The sequence below is a fragment of the Austrofundulus limnaeus genome, unplaced genomic scaffold (genome assembly GCF_001266775.1).
Source record: "Austrofundulus limnaeus strain Quisiro unplaced genomic scaffold, Austrofundulus_limnaeus-1.0 Scaffold626, whole genome shotgun sequence".
NCBI classification, from domain to species: Eukaryota; Metazoa; Chordata; class Actinopteri; order Cyprinodontiformes; family Rivulidae; genus Austrofundulus; species Austrofundulus limnaeus.
Genome location: NW_013953028.1, coordinates 94,362 through 110,989, shown reverse-complemented (window position 1 = coordinate 110,989; position 16,628 = coordinate 94,362). Strand labels below are relative to the sequence as shown.

At 38.6% G+C, this 16,628-nt stretch overlaps 2 protein-coding genes across 2 annotated transcripts in view; both read left to right on the top strand.

The window, feature by feature from the left end:
- Positions 1-5,999, top strand: part of gnl3l (G protein nucleolar 3 like) — a 19,169-nt gene extending 13,170 nt beyond the window's left edge. Inside the window, exons 9-15 of the mRNA XM_014027243.1 lie at positions 507-594; positions 1,958-2,135; positions 2,221-2,363; positions 2,451-2,587; positions 4,698-4,864; positions 4,973-5,144; positions 5,894-5,999. Of these exons, the coding sequence (XP_013882697.1) occupies positions 507-594; positions 1,958-2,135; positions 2,221-2,363; positions 2,451-2,587; positions 4,698-4,864; positions 4,973-5,144; positions 5,894-5,946 (938 nt within the window). The 3' untranslated portion in view covers positions 5,947-5,999. The remainder of the gene's footprint in view (positions 1-506; positions 595-1,957; positions 2,136-2,220; positions 2,364-2,450; positions 2,588-4,697; positions 4,865-4,972; positions 5,145-5,893) is intronic.
- Positions 6,000-6,239: 240 nt separating this feature from the next.
- tfe3b (transcription factor binding to IGHM enhancer 3b) overlaps positions 6,240-16,628 on the top strand; it is a 12,733-nt gene continuing 2,344 nt past the window's right edge. The window contains exons 1-8 of the mRNA XM_014027242.1: positions 6,240-6,401; positions 9,640-9,862; positions 12,462-12,686; positions 13,141-13,236; positions 15,079-15,190; positions 15,288-15,344; positions 16,161-16,236; positions 16,365-16,512. Coding sequence (XP_013882696.1) covers positions 9,671-9,862; positions 12,462-12,686; positions 13,141-13,236; positions 15,079-15,190; positions 15,288-15,344; positions 16,161-16,236; positions 16,365-16,512 — 906 coding nt within the window. The 5' untranslated portion in view covers positions 6,240-6,401; positions 9,640-9,670. The remainder of the gene's footprint in view (positions 6,402-9,639; positions 9,863-12,461; positions 12,687-13,140; positions 13,237-15,078; positions 15,191-15,287; positions 15,345-16,160; positions 16,237-16,364; positions 16,513-16,628) is intronic.

Below are 16,628 nucleotides of genomic sequence, written 5' to 3'. Positions count from 1 at the left end.
ATCCTACACACTGTGCCTTTAAATCAATCTTTCAAACGTTCTTAAAAACATTAACACATTGTAAGTAGGATGATTGTAATTCATCTCAAATATTAAAATAATTGGTAACATTTATTTATTTTTTTAATAGTTTACCGAAGCCTCCCGCAGCTAGTTGTTTTGTGTTAAAATAAACATTTGCGTAAAATTGTCGCTAACAGTGGTTCTTCTCCATTTGTGTTTTATTGTGAAGTTGATCTTAAATTTCATTTCAAGTGGCATTAAAGAGATCTTAAAAAGTCTTACATTTAACTTGCCTTAGGCTGTAGGAACCCTGTCAGTTTTCCCCCCCCCAGGAGCTCAGCACAGTTTGTCTCAAGGACTGTGAAAGTTGTGTGTGAAAACGATTGACGGCGTGCTGTCCGGTCGGCTGTGATTGACCACACTGGGCACTTTATCCACTCCACTGCTCTTGTTTAATGTTTTGTTGTCTGAGCTGAAATCACTTAGCTTGTTGTGTTTCACAGGTTTTCCTAATGTAGGAAAGAGTAGTTTGATCAACAGTTTGAAACGAGCGCGAGCATGTAATGTTGGAGCCACTCCTGGGGTCACAAAGTAAGTTTACATCACACTGTTGATTCTGCTCTTGTCCATGTGGAAACTGGTTTTCTGATAGGGCATACAATTTAGTTTGTTGTTGTTCTTAAAATACTGCTGTAAACACTGCACCATTTCTTGAAATGTATAAATTTACATGGAAACACTGAAAATGTCCCAAAACACTATAGTTGTGTAACTACCAGTTGGGCTGGGCRATATGGCAAAAAAAAAGAAAAAGAAAAAAAAAGATCACGATAAATTTTTTCATATCATCCGATCTCGATGAATATCACGATTTTTTTAGGTATAATAGCTGTTATTTCACTTTCACTAATATAACAAATAGCTGTGGTTCAGTAGAACATTAAATTATTTTTGCAAGGTATTTAAAAAGGTATTTAGCAAGGAAAAAACATTTATGTGTAAATCATAGAATCTAACATTAATAAAGTTATCCTTTTGTAAAAATGAAAGTTTTTTTTAAGCTTTTTACGAAGCTCGCTGAGCTTCACTCTATCTCCAGCTGAAGTGGTGGGTCGAGTGGGTGGAGTTTAAACACAATCTCTATGGGTTTTTCTTATCAGTCGGATCACACACCGGCTGACCGGTGAGGAGCAGAGCCAGGTACTCCTAGCTGTGTTTATTTTTTTCTCCCTCCCGGTTTTAATTAACATACTGTATATAATATGGTCGTTCGGTCAGATGTCTTTTGGCTTGTTGTGGGAAACGTTTACCTTTGCACACTTTGCTGCGTGCACTTGGAGACCTTTCCGCATTTTTTCAGCAGCTTCTCAGCGTGTTTTGTCCAGTGCTTCCTACTTCTCTCCAATTCTGCTCCGACCAGCTCGAATGGCAATATTTATAACTTTGGTCGAAAGGGGAGGGCTGGCCGAGGAGTGCKGAGAGATTTCATTGGATTAGCTCGATGTCGTTCAAGAAAATCAACCAATGAAAAAAAAAACAACCAATGGGCCGTCAGGTCGACAAAAATTAGTTATAATTTATTTCTTTGGTTCATGACAGGACCGCCTGGCCCAAAATCACCACTGGCCCACCGGGCAAGTGCCCGCTATGCCCGATAGCCAGTCCAACACTGTGTTACCATGAAGGGATTCAGTTTATACCGTGATATGAATTTGAGGTCATACCACCCAGCCCTAGTTTTAAATGACAAAAAGCTGTATTGTTTTGAACCAACTAAAGCCAGCTGCGCTGTCATATTCATTTAGGCAGTTTACAGAAAAACTTGGACACTTGTATCGATGTAGTTCATGAACTTGTTGAACTTTTGTATCTTACAAAAGCCAAATCCTAACATTATCAGTGTAATGAGTGAACTCTTGAGGAATTTACTGATTGTTGTTTTTTTTTATTTCAGGTGTCTTCAAGAAGTACATTTGGACAAACACATAAAGCTCCTGGATTGTCCTGGTATTGTCATGGCAACATCAACCACAGACGCGGCCATGATTCTTCGTAACTGCGTGAAAATCGAGCAACTCGTGGATCCTCTTCCACCTGTTGAAGCCATCCTCCGACGCTGCAACAAAGCACAGGTATGAAACCCCTCACCACACAACAGTTTGCATATCGATAATCTAATTAAAACAAGGCCTTAATGTTCCTCCATGGTGTATTCAGATCATGAGTCACTACGGAGTGCCAGACTTTCAGACGGCTCAGGACTTCCTGGCTCTTCTTGCCCGACGACTGGGCAAGCTGAGGAAGGGCGGTCTGCCTGACACTGACAAAGCTGCTAAGAGTGTACTGATGGACTGGACAGGGTCAGTAAACAGTAAACATCTTAGGTTTTAGAAATGTTTGTCATGATTGTTTGGCTTTGTGTTTAATTAATGAATCTTTTCCTGTAGAGGAAGGATCAGCTACTTCACACACCCTCCAGAAACCCACACTCTGCCCACACACATCAGCGCTCAGATCGTTTCAGAGATGGGCAAAGCCTTTGACTGGGATGAGCTGGAAAAGGGAAATCAGGACGTTCTTGCAGGTAAAAACAAACAAACTCATACCTACATCTGTAACCTGTAAACCACTCTGTGTGGCACAATTATAACATAATGCAAAACACATAAAGATGTAGTTTATGTTTATAAAGAATAGCATCCAGTGAACAAACACCTCAAACAAAACCTCAGGTCAGGATCTGTGTCATCTTTTAGTACCTGAACATTTAGAAATAAAAATAGTTTGACCCGAATCTGCAAGTTTAAATCATGAGCTTTAGATCAGATCCCCKAATGATAAACTCACAGAGTTTAAATCTGTGAGAGTACAGGTTGGATTTGGTCATTTGTAGGTAATTTTAGTTTTTATGAGGTTTTGGGCTCTCGTCTGATAATAACCCTTTGAAGGGCAGTGACTAAATGTCATATCCACGACTGAGTTCATTATATCCGCATATCTATCAGTGCTGCATGTTGGTGTCTGAGCACATCTGGATGAAAGAACAGTGTACTGGTCCCAAAACGTGGAACGGGTCTGGATCTAGACCCGGACCCAAATAAAGTCTTATCTGGACCAGGGTTATTGTAGTTAACTAAAACTAACTAAATAATGAAAACTGAAATTGACAAAAAATCTTTTCGTTAACTAAAATAAATAAAAAATGTAATAAAATGAAAAAACGGTAACTAAAACTGTATAATCTTTTTACAAAACTAACTAAAACTAACTGAAATTATATCCTTAGTTTTAATGTTTGTCAGTTTGTTTTGAGCCATGTAGATTTTTTATTTATTTATTTATTCAAATGGAGTAGTTTCACATTAGCTGTGGGCAGCTTACGGCACCACATGGTCCATAACTGCTGCTCAGCATCGCCTGCCAGAAAACAGCAAACGTTGGGAGAAAGCAGCAAAGTCCACTGTGGGATTTCTTTGAATATGATTGAGAAAAATAAAAGCTAGTGTCTTGTAGTGGAAACAGGTGGAATACTTCTCAATGGAAAAACTGCATGAATCAAGCTCACACAAGATGGCTAACTATGGCTACTTTCACACTGCAGGTCTTAAAAAYTTCTGATCWGTTGGTGTGAACRTTCACATTACATTTTAAATGTGACCTGCATCAGACTCCAGTGTGAACGCTACACAGCACTGATGTGACACACATGCACAGTAAAGACGTGACGTCTCATTCAGCCGACTTTTTTGTTCACAGAGTTAGCATGGATGCTACTTTTTTGCACGTTGAATCTGAAGTTGTCGCCGATTAAATAATTATCTGACATACTTGTTTAGTTCAATGTTTATATCTGAACCTGACTCTGACCGGGATGCTCTGGTGAAGCTTTTTATTTTTGGAACGAAACATCGAGCTGGAAATAAAGTGTCGACCAAGTAACTTTAGGATCGACACCTTCCATGACCCAGGCTGTACGTTATTATCATACTTTCTATATGGAAAATGAAAAGTAAAAAGACGAAGCAACTGGACTTGTGTTTTGGAGCTGTAAACACATGGAGCTACAGATTTTAACAGCGAGACCTGAAATTAGTGTTTTATCGATCCTTCAGCCCCTTTTCAGCTTTTTTTTTTATGTTGTAATGATTTTTTGTTTTTTATGTTCTGTTGTTGTGAACCCTGGGAAGAATAATCTCTGCTATGGAAGAAACTAATGGGGATCCTTTAAATGAATGAATGAATAAATGAATGAATGAATGAAAGAAAGAAAGAAAGAAAGAAAGAAATAGAATTTACACTGTCAGGGTTACATTATTTGTTGTTTTATTAAAATCAGGCCACACCCCTCCTCTCTTGGTGTGTCTGTCTGCTCAGACCTTCCTGAATCCTCTTATACAGTGATGAGGCCAGTATACTGTCATTAAAGTTACATTTCACAGAAATACAAAAACAAAACCCTCTCAGGCTCCTGGCTAGAGACTGAAGTTTGTGCACCTTGTTGTTCAGAGAGCGAACATGTCCATATTTCAAACTGATCTGCGTGTAGTGGCCTCTGTTTCACCAGTGTTTTAGATTACTAAATGATAGAAAGCAAGAAACTGGTTGCAACAAATAGTTTTATTTTGTATTCTGAGGATTTTGGATCTTTGAACCTCAACTTTTTGACAAATGATAAGCTTTTTTCTGTGATTCAGAGTCATCTTGTCTGGATGTCCCCATGGGTTTCTGCATGGAAACCACTGGGATGACGCAGGGAAGTCAAGTTGATCCAAATAATGAGCTGGAAATGGAAGGAGGCTCAGTGGAAGGGWCCACATTTAAAGATGAATGTGAAACTATGGAGGACGATCATGATTCAGAGGTGAGAAATAACTGCATCAGTGCATCTCGAGATGTTTCAACGCCCTCAACTGTCAAACCAGGTGATCACTCATTTTTTACTTCAAAATTTCTGTGCYCCTCCAAATAGTTTGGACCAATGACGGTGGAGATAAAAGCCCAGAAGAAGACTGATTTGACTGTAAAGGAGGTGGCTCCAAAAGCTCCGGATTTGAAGAGTATTGTAGGTGTAGATCCACTGCAGCAGGGCCAGGCGCTCCTGGCTGCCAACAAGAAAAGGAAAAAGCTACAGAAAAGAGCAGGTTTGTGTAGAACTGTTGGTTTTTACTTTATGTTTTACATTATTCTGTCTGCTGTGTGTTCAGACARTCAACRTGTTTAAATTCATTATGACCCAGTTTAAAGCAACTAAACAGAGCTCTGATGGTTCAAGATTTGAAGTTGACATATATTTTTTAAAATGTTTTCTTATCTGCCATATGAGCACACAGAGCATAATGCTCGAAATCATATATACACACTTGTTTAAAAACTACAATTATTAAACAACTTTAACCTTTCCTATTTAGTAGAAATTAAACATTTTCACATTTTCTATAGCTTGTCTGATTTGGTTTTTAATGTTCAGTTTTTATTTGGTGCAGAGGAAATTTTGAATAGCCAGTGTTGCATCTTGCACAACCAGATCAAAACTCAAATCAACCACTGCAACATCATTTTTTCTAAAACATGTCAGTCTGAAATCATCAGGGCAGCATTTGTTTATTTTTTTCTGCTTGAAGCAGTTATGCTGCTTTCACTCTACTAAATACTGTATCTAAATAGTCTTAAATATATTTTTTGCGACTAATGTGTAGCTCCAGATCTGTGATTATCTTCGTCAGATTGCAACACATTTCTACATATCCCACATAGTTCTACTCTTAATAGTTAAACCAGCTTTGTAGTACAGCTGCTTGTGTCACCCAGCAGACAGGAAATGTCTTCTGCTGTCTTGTCAACCACAAAAATGTCAGAATTATGTACTAAAATGTTTTGTTTTTCTTTGCAGACAAAATTGCCACCAAACTCTCAGACACACTGACTTCTGCAATGGACTTCTAATTTTTAGAAGACTGATCAAAATTATATTTAAATAAAGTTTCTGGAAATGGTTATTTGTCTTGTCTTTATTCATAAACAARTGTTTTATTCTGTTTATGTAAAARCTGGGAATTTTGGGTCACWTAATTTCACAGTTTTGTAAGTTTTRTGTAGTCCTCTCCTGTGTTTATTRCAAACAACTTAAATTTGATGCAGAAAGAAGACTGTTATGCACCCAGCTGCAGTGATTTATGAAGAACTCAATGTTCAAAACTCTGCTGGTTAAGAATTTGACAGATGTCAACAACTTCCGGGTAACACGTGCCCGCTCCGCTGACCTCAGTCCAACGTAAACAGTGTTTGGTACCGTAGTTGGCAGCTGCAGTGTTTGTAATCACAGCAGGCATTATACGATGGCAAWGAAATCGGAGGATTCCGTGAATTTACGGCCCTGATTACAGTAAWGTAATTCCGTGGTACGTATCTTAAATCTAAACTGTTTTGTCGCTGTACAGCAGGAGCTTTGCGGCAGCTAACGAGGGCTAGTCGGCTAGTTAGCTAAAATGCTAACTTCCTTTTTTAATTTGCCATGGCTGTGCCGCTCAGTACTGCTGACATTTTTAAATCTATCCGCATCTGAAATAACTAATGTTCCCGATTAAACGGTAAACCCTCAGTCAAAGGTTTATTAAATAAATGCTGTGTTGTCGTTATGTGTGTTAGCTCTTTGGAGCGGCCCGTTAGCATCCCGGAGCTGTCAAACTGAGCTAATGACGCCTGAACTGAGCTCCGTTTAGAGATTACGAAAAATAAAAAGTAGCTCCAGTACAGGCTGACGCTTTTCAACTAACATCTGAACTCTCAAACAGATATAATATGAGTAAATAAAATGTCATTTCAGAAACATCAACCTAACTTTTATTTTAGCAGATATTCCTGTTACATAACCAAAGCATGGAGTTACACAAACAGCGTGTTAAACAGGAGGAAACTCGTTGGTTTTAAGAAGTTAAAGGTATTTTTCTCATTGTCTAAATATTGCTAAAAGTTGTGTAACTTTGTACTATATGCTAAAAAAACAACTCTGACCAGAAACTCCCGCTTGTACTGGTGACTCATCTGCGTGAATACTTGTTGGTCTGAATTATGAAACCAGAACTTTCACCATATATTTTTTAGTGATTACAACAAAAATAACACGAGTTATGAGAATATTTATGACTTTCTCGTTTTACAAACAGTCTAAATGAAAGACCAGAGGGTAATTTTGTCTAAAATTAAAGTTAATTACAACTGAAAGACATTGAAAATAACTCAAATGATAACCAAGATTTTATATATATATATAAACTGAAAAATTACTGTAGAGATGCACCAATAAATTCTCTGGCTGAGTTATTTTAAAAATCAKAATTGGCAGCTCAGACTTTTTAAAGATCGGTGATCGACCAGAAAACTACAAACAGTGTAACCATAGATTACAGTGTGTTCAAATGTAATAATCTGGGATAATTCACGTCCTGAGTTTTCATTGAACAATGTACAAAAGTTGTCTTCGATCACAGAAGTTGGCATCATTTCTGCGTAGTTTTGCCAAGAAACCTTGATTAACTGGGTGGCTGTGGTAGAGTGGTTAGGGGAGTCGTCCTGGAACTGGAAGGWCRCTGGCTCGATCCCCCGTCCAGCCGTCTCAGTTGTTGTCGTTGGGCAAGACACTTCACCCACCTTCCTTACTGATGGTGGTCAGAGGGTCTGGTGGAGCCGGTGCATGGCAGCCTCACTTCTGTTAGCTGTGGCTACAGTGTAGTTTGCCATCATCAGTGTGTGAATGTGAGTGTGAATGGGTGAATGTCTGTTAGTGTAAAGCGCTTTGGGGTCCAGAGGGACTTGAAAAGCGCTCTATAAGTTCAGTACCAACTGTTCAGAATGTTATAATTAGTTTAAACCAAGATTGCAGCAACATACCCATCATCTGCCAGATCAAAGACATGAAATAAACTCTTATTGAAAGGAAATTTTCTATTAAAGTTGGATATTTAAAATATAAAGTGTATATTTTTGCGTAGCTGCTGACTATATTAGTAATGTTTTGTTATACCAGGGTGTGCAGAAACAATATAGCAAAAGACCTGCTTGGATTTAGATTATTATTCAGAGTGCCATGCATTCATGCTCTATATACCAGTAATAAATTTAACTGTCCAGATGGAGGCTCACTGTTCGGGATGCTCGTTCTTAATTTAGATGAAAGTAGTCACGATGATACAAAACAATGGTGTGAGAGTTGTGTTGGCAGGAGCGCAAAGGAAGTAGATTATTGTATTGTTGTGTTTTTGACACTGATGTTAATAGTCTGTGTTAAAGGTCTCTCTTGATAACCTTTTCACCTGTTTGAATAAAATAGAAAAACGTGGGTTTATCACAGCTCATGTTATCAGTATTCAGCGATGATATTACTGGTGTGTTCTTTTGTTGTGCTACTCCTATTTTTCCAGGCAGTTTAGTGGAAGATTTGTACAATTAGTTTAGTCATTTTAAGAGTAAAGGCAGCTGAAAGGAGCTGACTGAGCGCAGCTATCTTAGTAATAAGTGCACTTGTTTCACAGGAGACATTTTGACTTGAAGTTGTTGAAGAACTGCATTCCACTAGTCCACCTGTGCATGTTGATTTCCTGTACAACATGCACTTTATTGTAAAGACGGCAGACTCCATCTTAATACACATCGATATTTTACAAATCAGAAAGGCTGCTGTGAAAATCAATCCTTGACAGATTAAATAACTGGATGTTTGTTTTCTATCAGATGCATTCCAGCACAGTTCACAGTATGCTCACACTGTCTCTCTACATTTAATCACACCTTTAAACTGTTTCCTGTTACTGTAAAGACACTCGTTGTACTGAAGATGGCTGTCTGTTCTTAAAGCAGAGGAGGAGCTGTGGAACTTAAAGAATGTATTGTGTGTGTAGTGTTAGTCATTACAGAAAATATTACAATTTACCATTTGAAATGACCACTTTAGTAAAATGAGTTTATCCGCACGTTACATTTTCATAAAATTCATCATTTTCTATAGCATAAAGCATAAACAACTATTAATTTACATTTTTAAGACAATTAGTCACAAAGTATCCTTTTAAAAAAAGCCTCTATAATTCACTGCTGTAAATTGACAATTAAAATACCAAATTGTTGGCTGATAATATAATTATCATAGTGACTCACTGCTTTTACAGCTATGATGTCATCCTTATTTAAAACAATCATCATTTGATGTGTTTTGATTAAGATTTACTGTGGATATTGATAAATGCAAACAAACTGTATTTTTAATTTTTCGAATTATTTTCTTTGTACTGATCTTTTGTAGAAACCATGTGGGGCAGTAAGATTCTCACAAACATTCAAAGCCACACCGTTTATAAATACTTAAGGCCCTGTCATACTAGACAGCTTATGCCAACTTATGAAACATTTTTTAAATGTCTAAATTGCTAATAAAAATTATATAATTGATCAATTTTTTAGAGTTACATTACGTACACGCCAAAAAGAAGCTTCCTGTTGATTTTTCAATTCCATCTTCAAAGTAGACATCTTTAAAATGTTCATAAGTTGTCTAGTGTGACCGGGCCTGAATTATGTCATCACCAGCACCAGACTAACTGTTTGTTTGTTTGTTTGTTTGTTTGTTTGTTTGTTGTTTTCCAGTTCCGGCTCTAAACGTTGATCCGAAGCCATCATGTCGTCCCGTGTGTTGCTGCGGCAGCAGCTGATGCGAGAACAAGCTCAGGAGCAGGAGCGGCGTGAGGCCCAGCAGCAGGCCTCCGTCTCTCAGCTCCGGGCCTCGGACTCCACTCCTGCCATCTCGGTGACCCTGCCCCCCAACGCGGCCCGCCCTCCTCCTGCACAGGTGCCCGTGGAGGTGCTGAAGGTAAGAGCCACCCGTTTGCACCTGGGTTCTTGAAACGATTGTCTAAATGATGAAGAGTGATTTGTAAAGATTTAAAAACTGATTTGCTTTGATTAGTTTGTTGAAAACATTTCAGATAAAAGTTCAAACTGGGAAATGCTTTGCTTTTTTTTTTTTTTAGGTAACTGCTAACTTTTTTTTTTAGGCATGCTAACTTTGAGTTTGATGTTAAAAATTATCTCCAAAAAAGTTATATAAATATAATATATTGTTTCAGTATTGTTTGATACTTTTTCTTTAAAATAATAATAATAATAATAAAGAAAGCTAAGCATTTTGAAACTCTGGAGGGTGAAAAAATTACTTTTTTGTTTTTCTACCTGGATTATTGAGATGCATCAGAATTTGGATTTATTATTATTATTATTTACTTCAAATTTAACTTAAAATGTTTGATGCAGCAACACTGCTGCAGAACAGGAACCTGCTGTAAAACAGCAATTATGCTGAGTCAGGCTTGATTTTTAGTAATATTTTCCTGTTAAATCAATAAATCAATAAATCAAATCAAATCAACAGAATTGGTCCCTCAGGGGATGAGGTCTTGTAATCCTGAGGCTGCAGGTTGGAGCTCTGGTTTCATCAGGAAAAGCATCCAACGTAAAACAATTGCCAACGTTTTAGTGTGAGTTTGTTCGCTGTGGTGACCTCTGGGGAAGGGAGCAGCTGAAAAAGAAAATCAGAAACAAACAGAATTTGTTACAAACAATGACTGTGTCCAAAACGAGGAGCTGCATCCTCCAAGGTTGAATTTGAAGGTTGATTACGTGACAGCAATGCACCGAAGGCTGTCCCAATTCAAAGGCTCCTCCCACAAATGCCTCCTCCTTTTCCCCCTCCTGATCTGAAGGACGGGTCCTCAGTCCACTCAATCCCCAAGATGTATTTTGCTTAATGGCAGACAGAATGAGAGACCGAGCGAGACAGGAGTACGGTTTTAAACAAGTCAAAGACTAGACCAGGGGTCAGCAACTTGTTGCTCATGGGTCATAAATGGCTCTTTGGTACCTCTGCGCTGACTCTGTGAGTTTAAATATTTAGACTTTTATACTCACAACAGAAAATGCTAACTTTAGCAGTTTTCCTGTGAATTTGTTAGCAAATRATRTGACCAGTACTTCTAATACAAAGARTAAAAMAGGTTGATTAGATGACAGAMATGTCAACCCCTTGGGACATTTACCTGTATAATGAGCCTCAAAAATCTGTAGTAATAAAATGCTCAGGGCGGTGGGGTGCAGGCGTACTGTCAGCCACTGTTTCTAGAGGTAGACTGGGTGGAAGATGGTTATTTTATGGGGGGGGTTTTTTGTTTGTTTTTTGTTTTTTAACTTCCTACAGGCACTGACATGTGAAATAGCCTTATTGTTTATTGTTTAAATATAAAAAAAACCACACCAAAACCAGTCCATCTGAACAACTACAGGAGAAAAAAATACAGAAATATAATAATACACAATCTTTAAATTCCTGTCAGTGTCAAAAAGACAAGGCATAAACTGAAGAAAGTGTAGGTAAAAGCCTAAGCTTTTTATACCTTCACTTTTCATTTATACGTTATCAAAATCAAATCAACATCATTCTTATAGATTTTATAAAATAAAATTTCCAATGAAATTCTAATCAAATTTCAATAAATTTGAAACTGTTTTTGAAAAAAATCCGTGATTACTCCATACATCCGTATAACTGCAAAATGAGGGAAAATCTGTGTAAATTATGGACAATCGGTACAACTTGACATGTAAGAGATGATGCTAGTAGCCTGTTGGTCACTTTAATAGTCTAGCTTCCAGCTTCAAAAATGCTCTTTCTCTCCCAGCAGACCTAAAGACCAGACAAAAAAAATATGCCTGCACAAGTCAGTTTGGCATAAACTGTACAATATTTTTTCTTCTCATTTACATGAATATGGTCTTTCTTTTGTCCTAAAGTGAAAAAATGAAACTAAACATTAATCTTCTGTATATATTTTAATTTTCTAATGTCACCCTCACTTGGCCGTAAAGTTCACCTTCAAACTTGAAGTGGCCCTTGGGCCCCCAGTTGATGATCCCAGTTGCAGCACGTTTTGTGGCTCTGGACACATTTTATCAGTAAACTGAGGAGCAGAAATGTCTCTTCTGATTGTAAAGCTTGCAGAGTCCTGGGCTAGACCATCCAAATACACAAACATTCACTTCTGGTCTTTGTGGTCGACAGAGCCCAGCTTATGGTGAATGTTTTTTTTCACTAGTCAGGTTTATTAGTTTGTATTGATGGCCTTCTAAATATATTTTATGCATTGATTTGTAGTTAAATAACTTGATTATCTGTGAAGTAATCCTGTAATTATTTAACTTATTAGTACACACTTGTTACTATCTTCTGTACTGGTGTTATTTGATCAGCAAAGGAATAAAAAAGCAGCGTTTGTTTGACAAACTGTTCAAATAACTAAATTTTTTTAAATATAATTTTGACTCAGCATTTGAATTTACTGGAAACTGTCCTGCTTTCATCGCTTGTATAATTTTAGTGCAGCAGATTTATGTTCTTAACAACTGTTGGACTGGTCCAGGTCCAGACCCACTTGGAGAACCCCACCAAATACCACATCCAGCAGGCTCAGAGGCAGCAGGTGAAGCAGTACCTCTCCACCACTCTGGGAAACAAGGCGGTGACGCAGACTCTCAGCGTGTCCCCCGCCCCGCAGTCCAGTTCGGCCCCTGAAGTGGGCCCGTCTGCCAGCAGCGCCCCCAACAGTCCCATGGCTCTGCTCAACATCGGCTCCAACAAGGAGGAAGTAAGAGAAATCCTGTTCTGTTACCGGTGGTTGAATGTCTCCTCTGTGGGTTTCTGTTTGCTTCGACAGCACGTTGCACAACACTGCCTATTGTTGCCTTTCTGCAAAAATCACAGCACGTTTTTGAGGAAGTTCAGAGCGACTCGTTTCTTGCTTAAYGACATTTGCTATGGAGCGTTAAAACTAGAAGCTCCCACTGTAATGATACGTGCCCTTTTATCGTCACACTCCTGCTGGCCTGTTGTCACAATAAGATGTTAAATACTGCACCTGTAGTTTGACTGAACCAGCACCTCTCCTGCCTTCATCCAAGTTTCTTTAGCGCTCTCGTATCGGGTTAAATGCTTCACGTCATGACTTTGTGTTTGACCTTTAAAACCCACAGCATAGCTACATTTTTCTTACTTTCCTACAAATTAATGCATCCCTGTGATTGAATCTCTGTTTTATCTAGATAGATGATGTGATCGACGACATCATTAGCCTCGAATCCAGTTTTAATGATGACATCATTACGTTGATTGACTCGGGACTTCAGCTGCCCAGCACGGTAAGAAGAACAGCACGTTTAGTGAACTGTGTCCACTTCCTTTTCAATATTTCCTCTGACTGGTTTTTCTGGGGTTTTTCGGTGACAAAATGCGACTGGATTTCAGGCAGCTCCATCGCACTTTACTCCCTAAAGTCAGAGTGTTTTGTTTCTTTTCTGTGAATGGGCGCTCTCTTTTATGTGTGGAATTCTAAAGCAATGGGGGCAAATATACATTTCTGGCACTCGGTTACTATTCGTCACAGAAGTGTTGCCTGGGCGGGGTAAAGCTTTCAGAGCGTGGAAGACAAGGGGGAAGCGAGACAAAGTGGATTTCGCTGACTGCAAAGTACACTAGCAGGTTGACCAATAAGTGCTACTAGGAGAGTCGAAGCTTGTCAAAACTGATCGGCAAWATAGAAAATGAGGATTATGGTCATGATTTTGGAGGACAAGAAAAAGAACCTCATTGAGGTAAAAGTGTTCTTTGTCTTTTTTTGTTTGTTTTGTTTTTGTTTAAATCATATCAGTTTTGGTACTGGAGCAAATACAGTTTGTTGTCTTGAAATGGCATCAGTCCACTGCAAATTTATTTTGTAAAGATTGATGTCAAGCCTGCTTGTTTTGTTGCACTCTGCAGCGTTTATCTGATTCTAAGAAACCACTTGTTAAATATGCAGTTTTTACTTAAATATGCACTACCAGTCAAATGTTTGGACACGCTTTCTCTTTTGATGTTTTCATGTTTTTCCTACGTTGTGGGTTGGTACTGGTCATTCAGACCATGAAGGAACACGTAAGGAGCCATGTAGTGAACATGGAGGTGTTAAATGAACCAGAATATGTTTTGGAGCTTGGATTATTCAAAGTTGGCACATTTTGCATTATTACAGCCRTCCACTAGGGGTGTAACAATCGATCCACATCGATATATCAATTAAATTATTACATCTAGGCAAAACAAACACATTTCTTTGTCATATGCCCAATATGGATTGAAACCATTGGTCCATCCATACAGTCATTATGTTAGATGGGAATAGGATGTTGCATCATATTGATCAGACTTGTGAGTTGAATCAGATCGAAATTGTATCATGACAGACTTTGTGATATCTACATCGTATCGTCATCCAAACAGATATCATATTTAGGGGTGCAYCGATTCCAGTTTTCTTGCCGATCTCCGATCTTTAGAAAGTCTGACCTGCCGATTCCTTCGTTGTAAAGTCACAATACAACTTCAATGTTTGAATGTTATTTTATTGAAATACTTTGAACAACACCCTTGAAACAATACAAACTTGTTTTAACTGGACATTAGGTAGTGCTCACAGCCGAGCAAAAGAGGACAGTGGCTTGTTTTTAGACCTTTGTGATGGTAGGAAAGCCGATCTTTTCCACCAATCTTATCTAAGTATCGGCCGATCGCCGTTCTCCCAAAAATAAGGAAATCGGCACCCCTAATAATATTGTATCGTGAGAAAGGTGGTGATTTACCCCCCTGCTGTGCAGACTCTTTCCTTTCTCTCAATCAGCTTCATCAGGTTCTGTAATCACCTGGAATGGTTTTCCAACAGTCTTGAAGGATTTCCAAAGAATACCTGTGCATGACTGTGGTCAGTGCTTTAGAGTCGGGGGCATGTTTTGGTTTGTTTGGTGCTTTTGGGTTTGCTGCATGCTTCTCTACAGTATGTTCCTTCGTAGTCTGGATGGCTTCAGTGYTGTTTTGCAATGCAGGAAAAAGAGGAAAAGAGCAGGGACATTGAATGAGAGGGTGTATCCAAGCTTTTGCCTGGTAGTGTATAACTATCTGTTCAGCTCATACAGTATGTCATATCGTGTTGTTTCTTGTTATTCAAGCTCCCAGGAAATCTGTTGGATGTTTACCACAGCCCCGGAATGGCAGCTCCTACTCTGACTGTCAGCAACTCCTGCCCCGCCGATCTTCCTAAAGTTAAAAGGGAACTTTCTGGTACAGAAGAGACTTCCATAAACATGTGGTTTCTATAAAACATGCTGCGTTTTGWTTTAATTCCATTCAAGTTTGAAAATATAACTTTGTTTCTCAGAGGCAGATGCCAAAGCATTAATGAAGGAGAGGCAGAAGAAAGACAACCATAACCTCAGTGAGTTCTCTCTCTTTCTGTAAGAATACTGACCTTTATTCAACTGAATGTCAACACAGTGACAGTATAAACACTAGCCGTGTTTCCATCCAATTTTAAATTGAATTTTGAGCGAATTTTAACATTTTTGCAAAAAGGAAAAAACTAAGAAATGCGAATCAGACGTGTTTCCATCAACTGACTTGAAGCGAATCAGTTACGTCAGACACATGTTTGTAATAAAGAGGAAGTAAAAGTCACAAACTTGCAGGGTCCACACATCTCAGGACCGTGGAGAGAAGTTATCAGGAATGTGTTGCTACTATCAGGGAAGTTGTAATTATTCTGTCATATCAACTAGTTCTGATGATGTTACCTGCTGTCTGGAGACGTATAGAAAGAAATGCAATTCTCTTCACGTTATGGGAGTAAATGCGAATACGCCGACAGTGGGAGGAGGGTCCAGCTGCAGTTACTCTGGTACCGGTACCTTTCAGACAGCGAGAACAGCTGATCAACATGTGAGGTAAATGTTCGCTACGTCAGAACAGATTCGACAAATGTGTTTCCATCTGTCCTTTTGCGCATTAACTCTTTTTCGAAAAAACCAAAAACCACCTCAAGCGAGTGTATCAACTTTTATATGAATTAGAGGAAGTTTTTTCGAATCATGCTGTTTCCATTCATCTTTTCTGATGCCATACTTCAAAATGTGCATTAAAAAACCCTTGATGGAAACACGGCTAATGTAGACTCACAGGTATATATAACTGTAATTACATAATGTCTTTTTTCCTGTTCAGATGTTACACATTTCTTTTCTTTCCATCTCTACAGTTGAAAGGAGGCGAAGGTTCAACATCAACGACCGTATAAAGGAGCTGGGTACTCTGATACCCAAATCAAGTGACCCGTAAGTTGAGTTTGTCTCCACCTAAAGCTTCTAAAGTTCTGCATTTTGTTTCTTCAACGACTGTAAATTAAGTAATCTAATATCCTGCTGTGATTTTTTTCCTTCTAACGGTGTCACAACAACGACAGAGAGATGCGCTGGAACAAGGGCACCATCCTGAAGGCGTCTGTAGATTACATCAGGAAGCTGCAGAAGGAGCAGCAGAAAGCCAAGGACATCGAGACGCGACAGAAGAAGCTGGAACAAAACAACCACATTCTAATGTTGCGCATCCAGGTCAGTGCCAGATGTGCTGGTAGTTTTAAACCACACATAATGCACCTAGGGATGGGCGATATGGACTAAAAAATGTTTCACGATAATTTCTAGGTTTTATAACAATAAGTGACGAT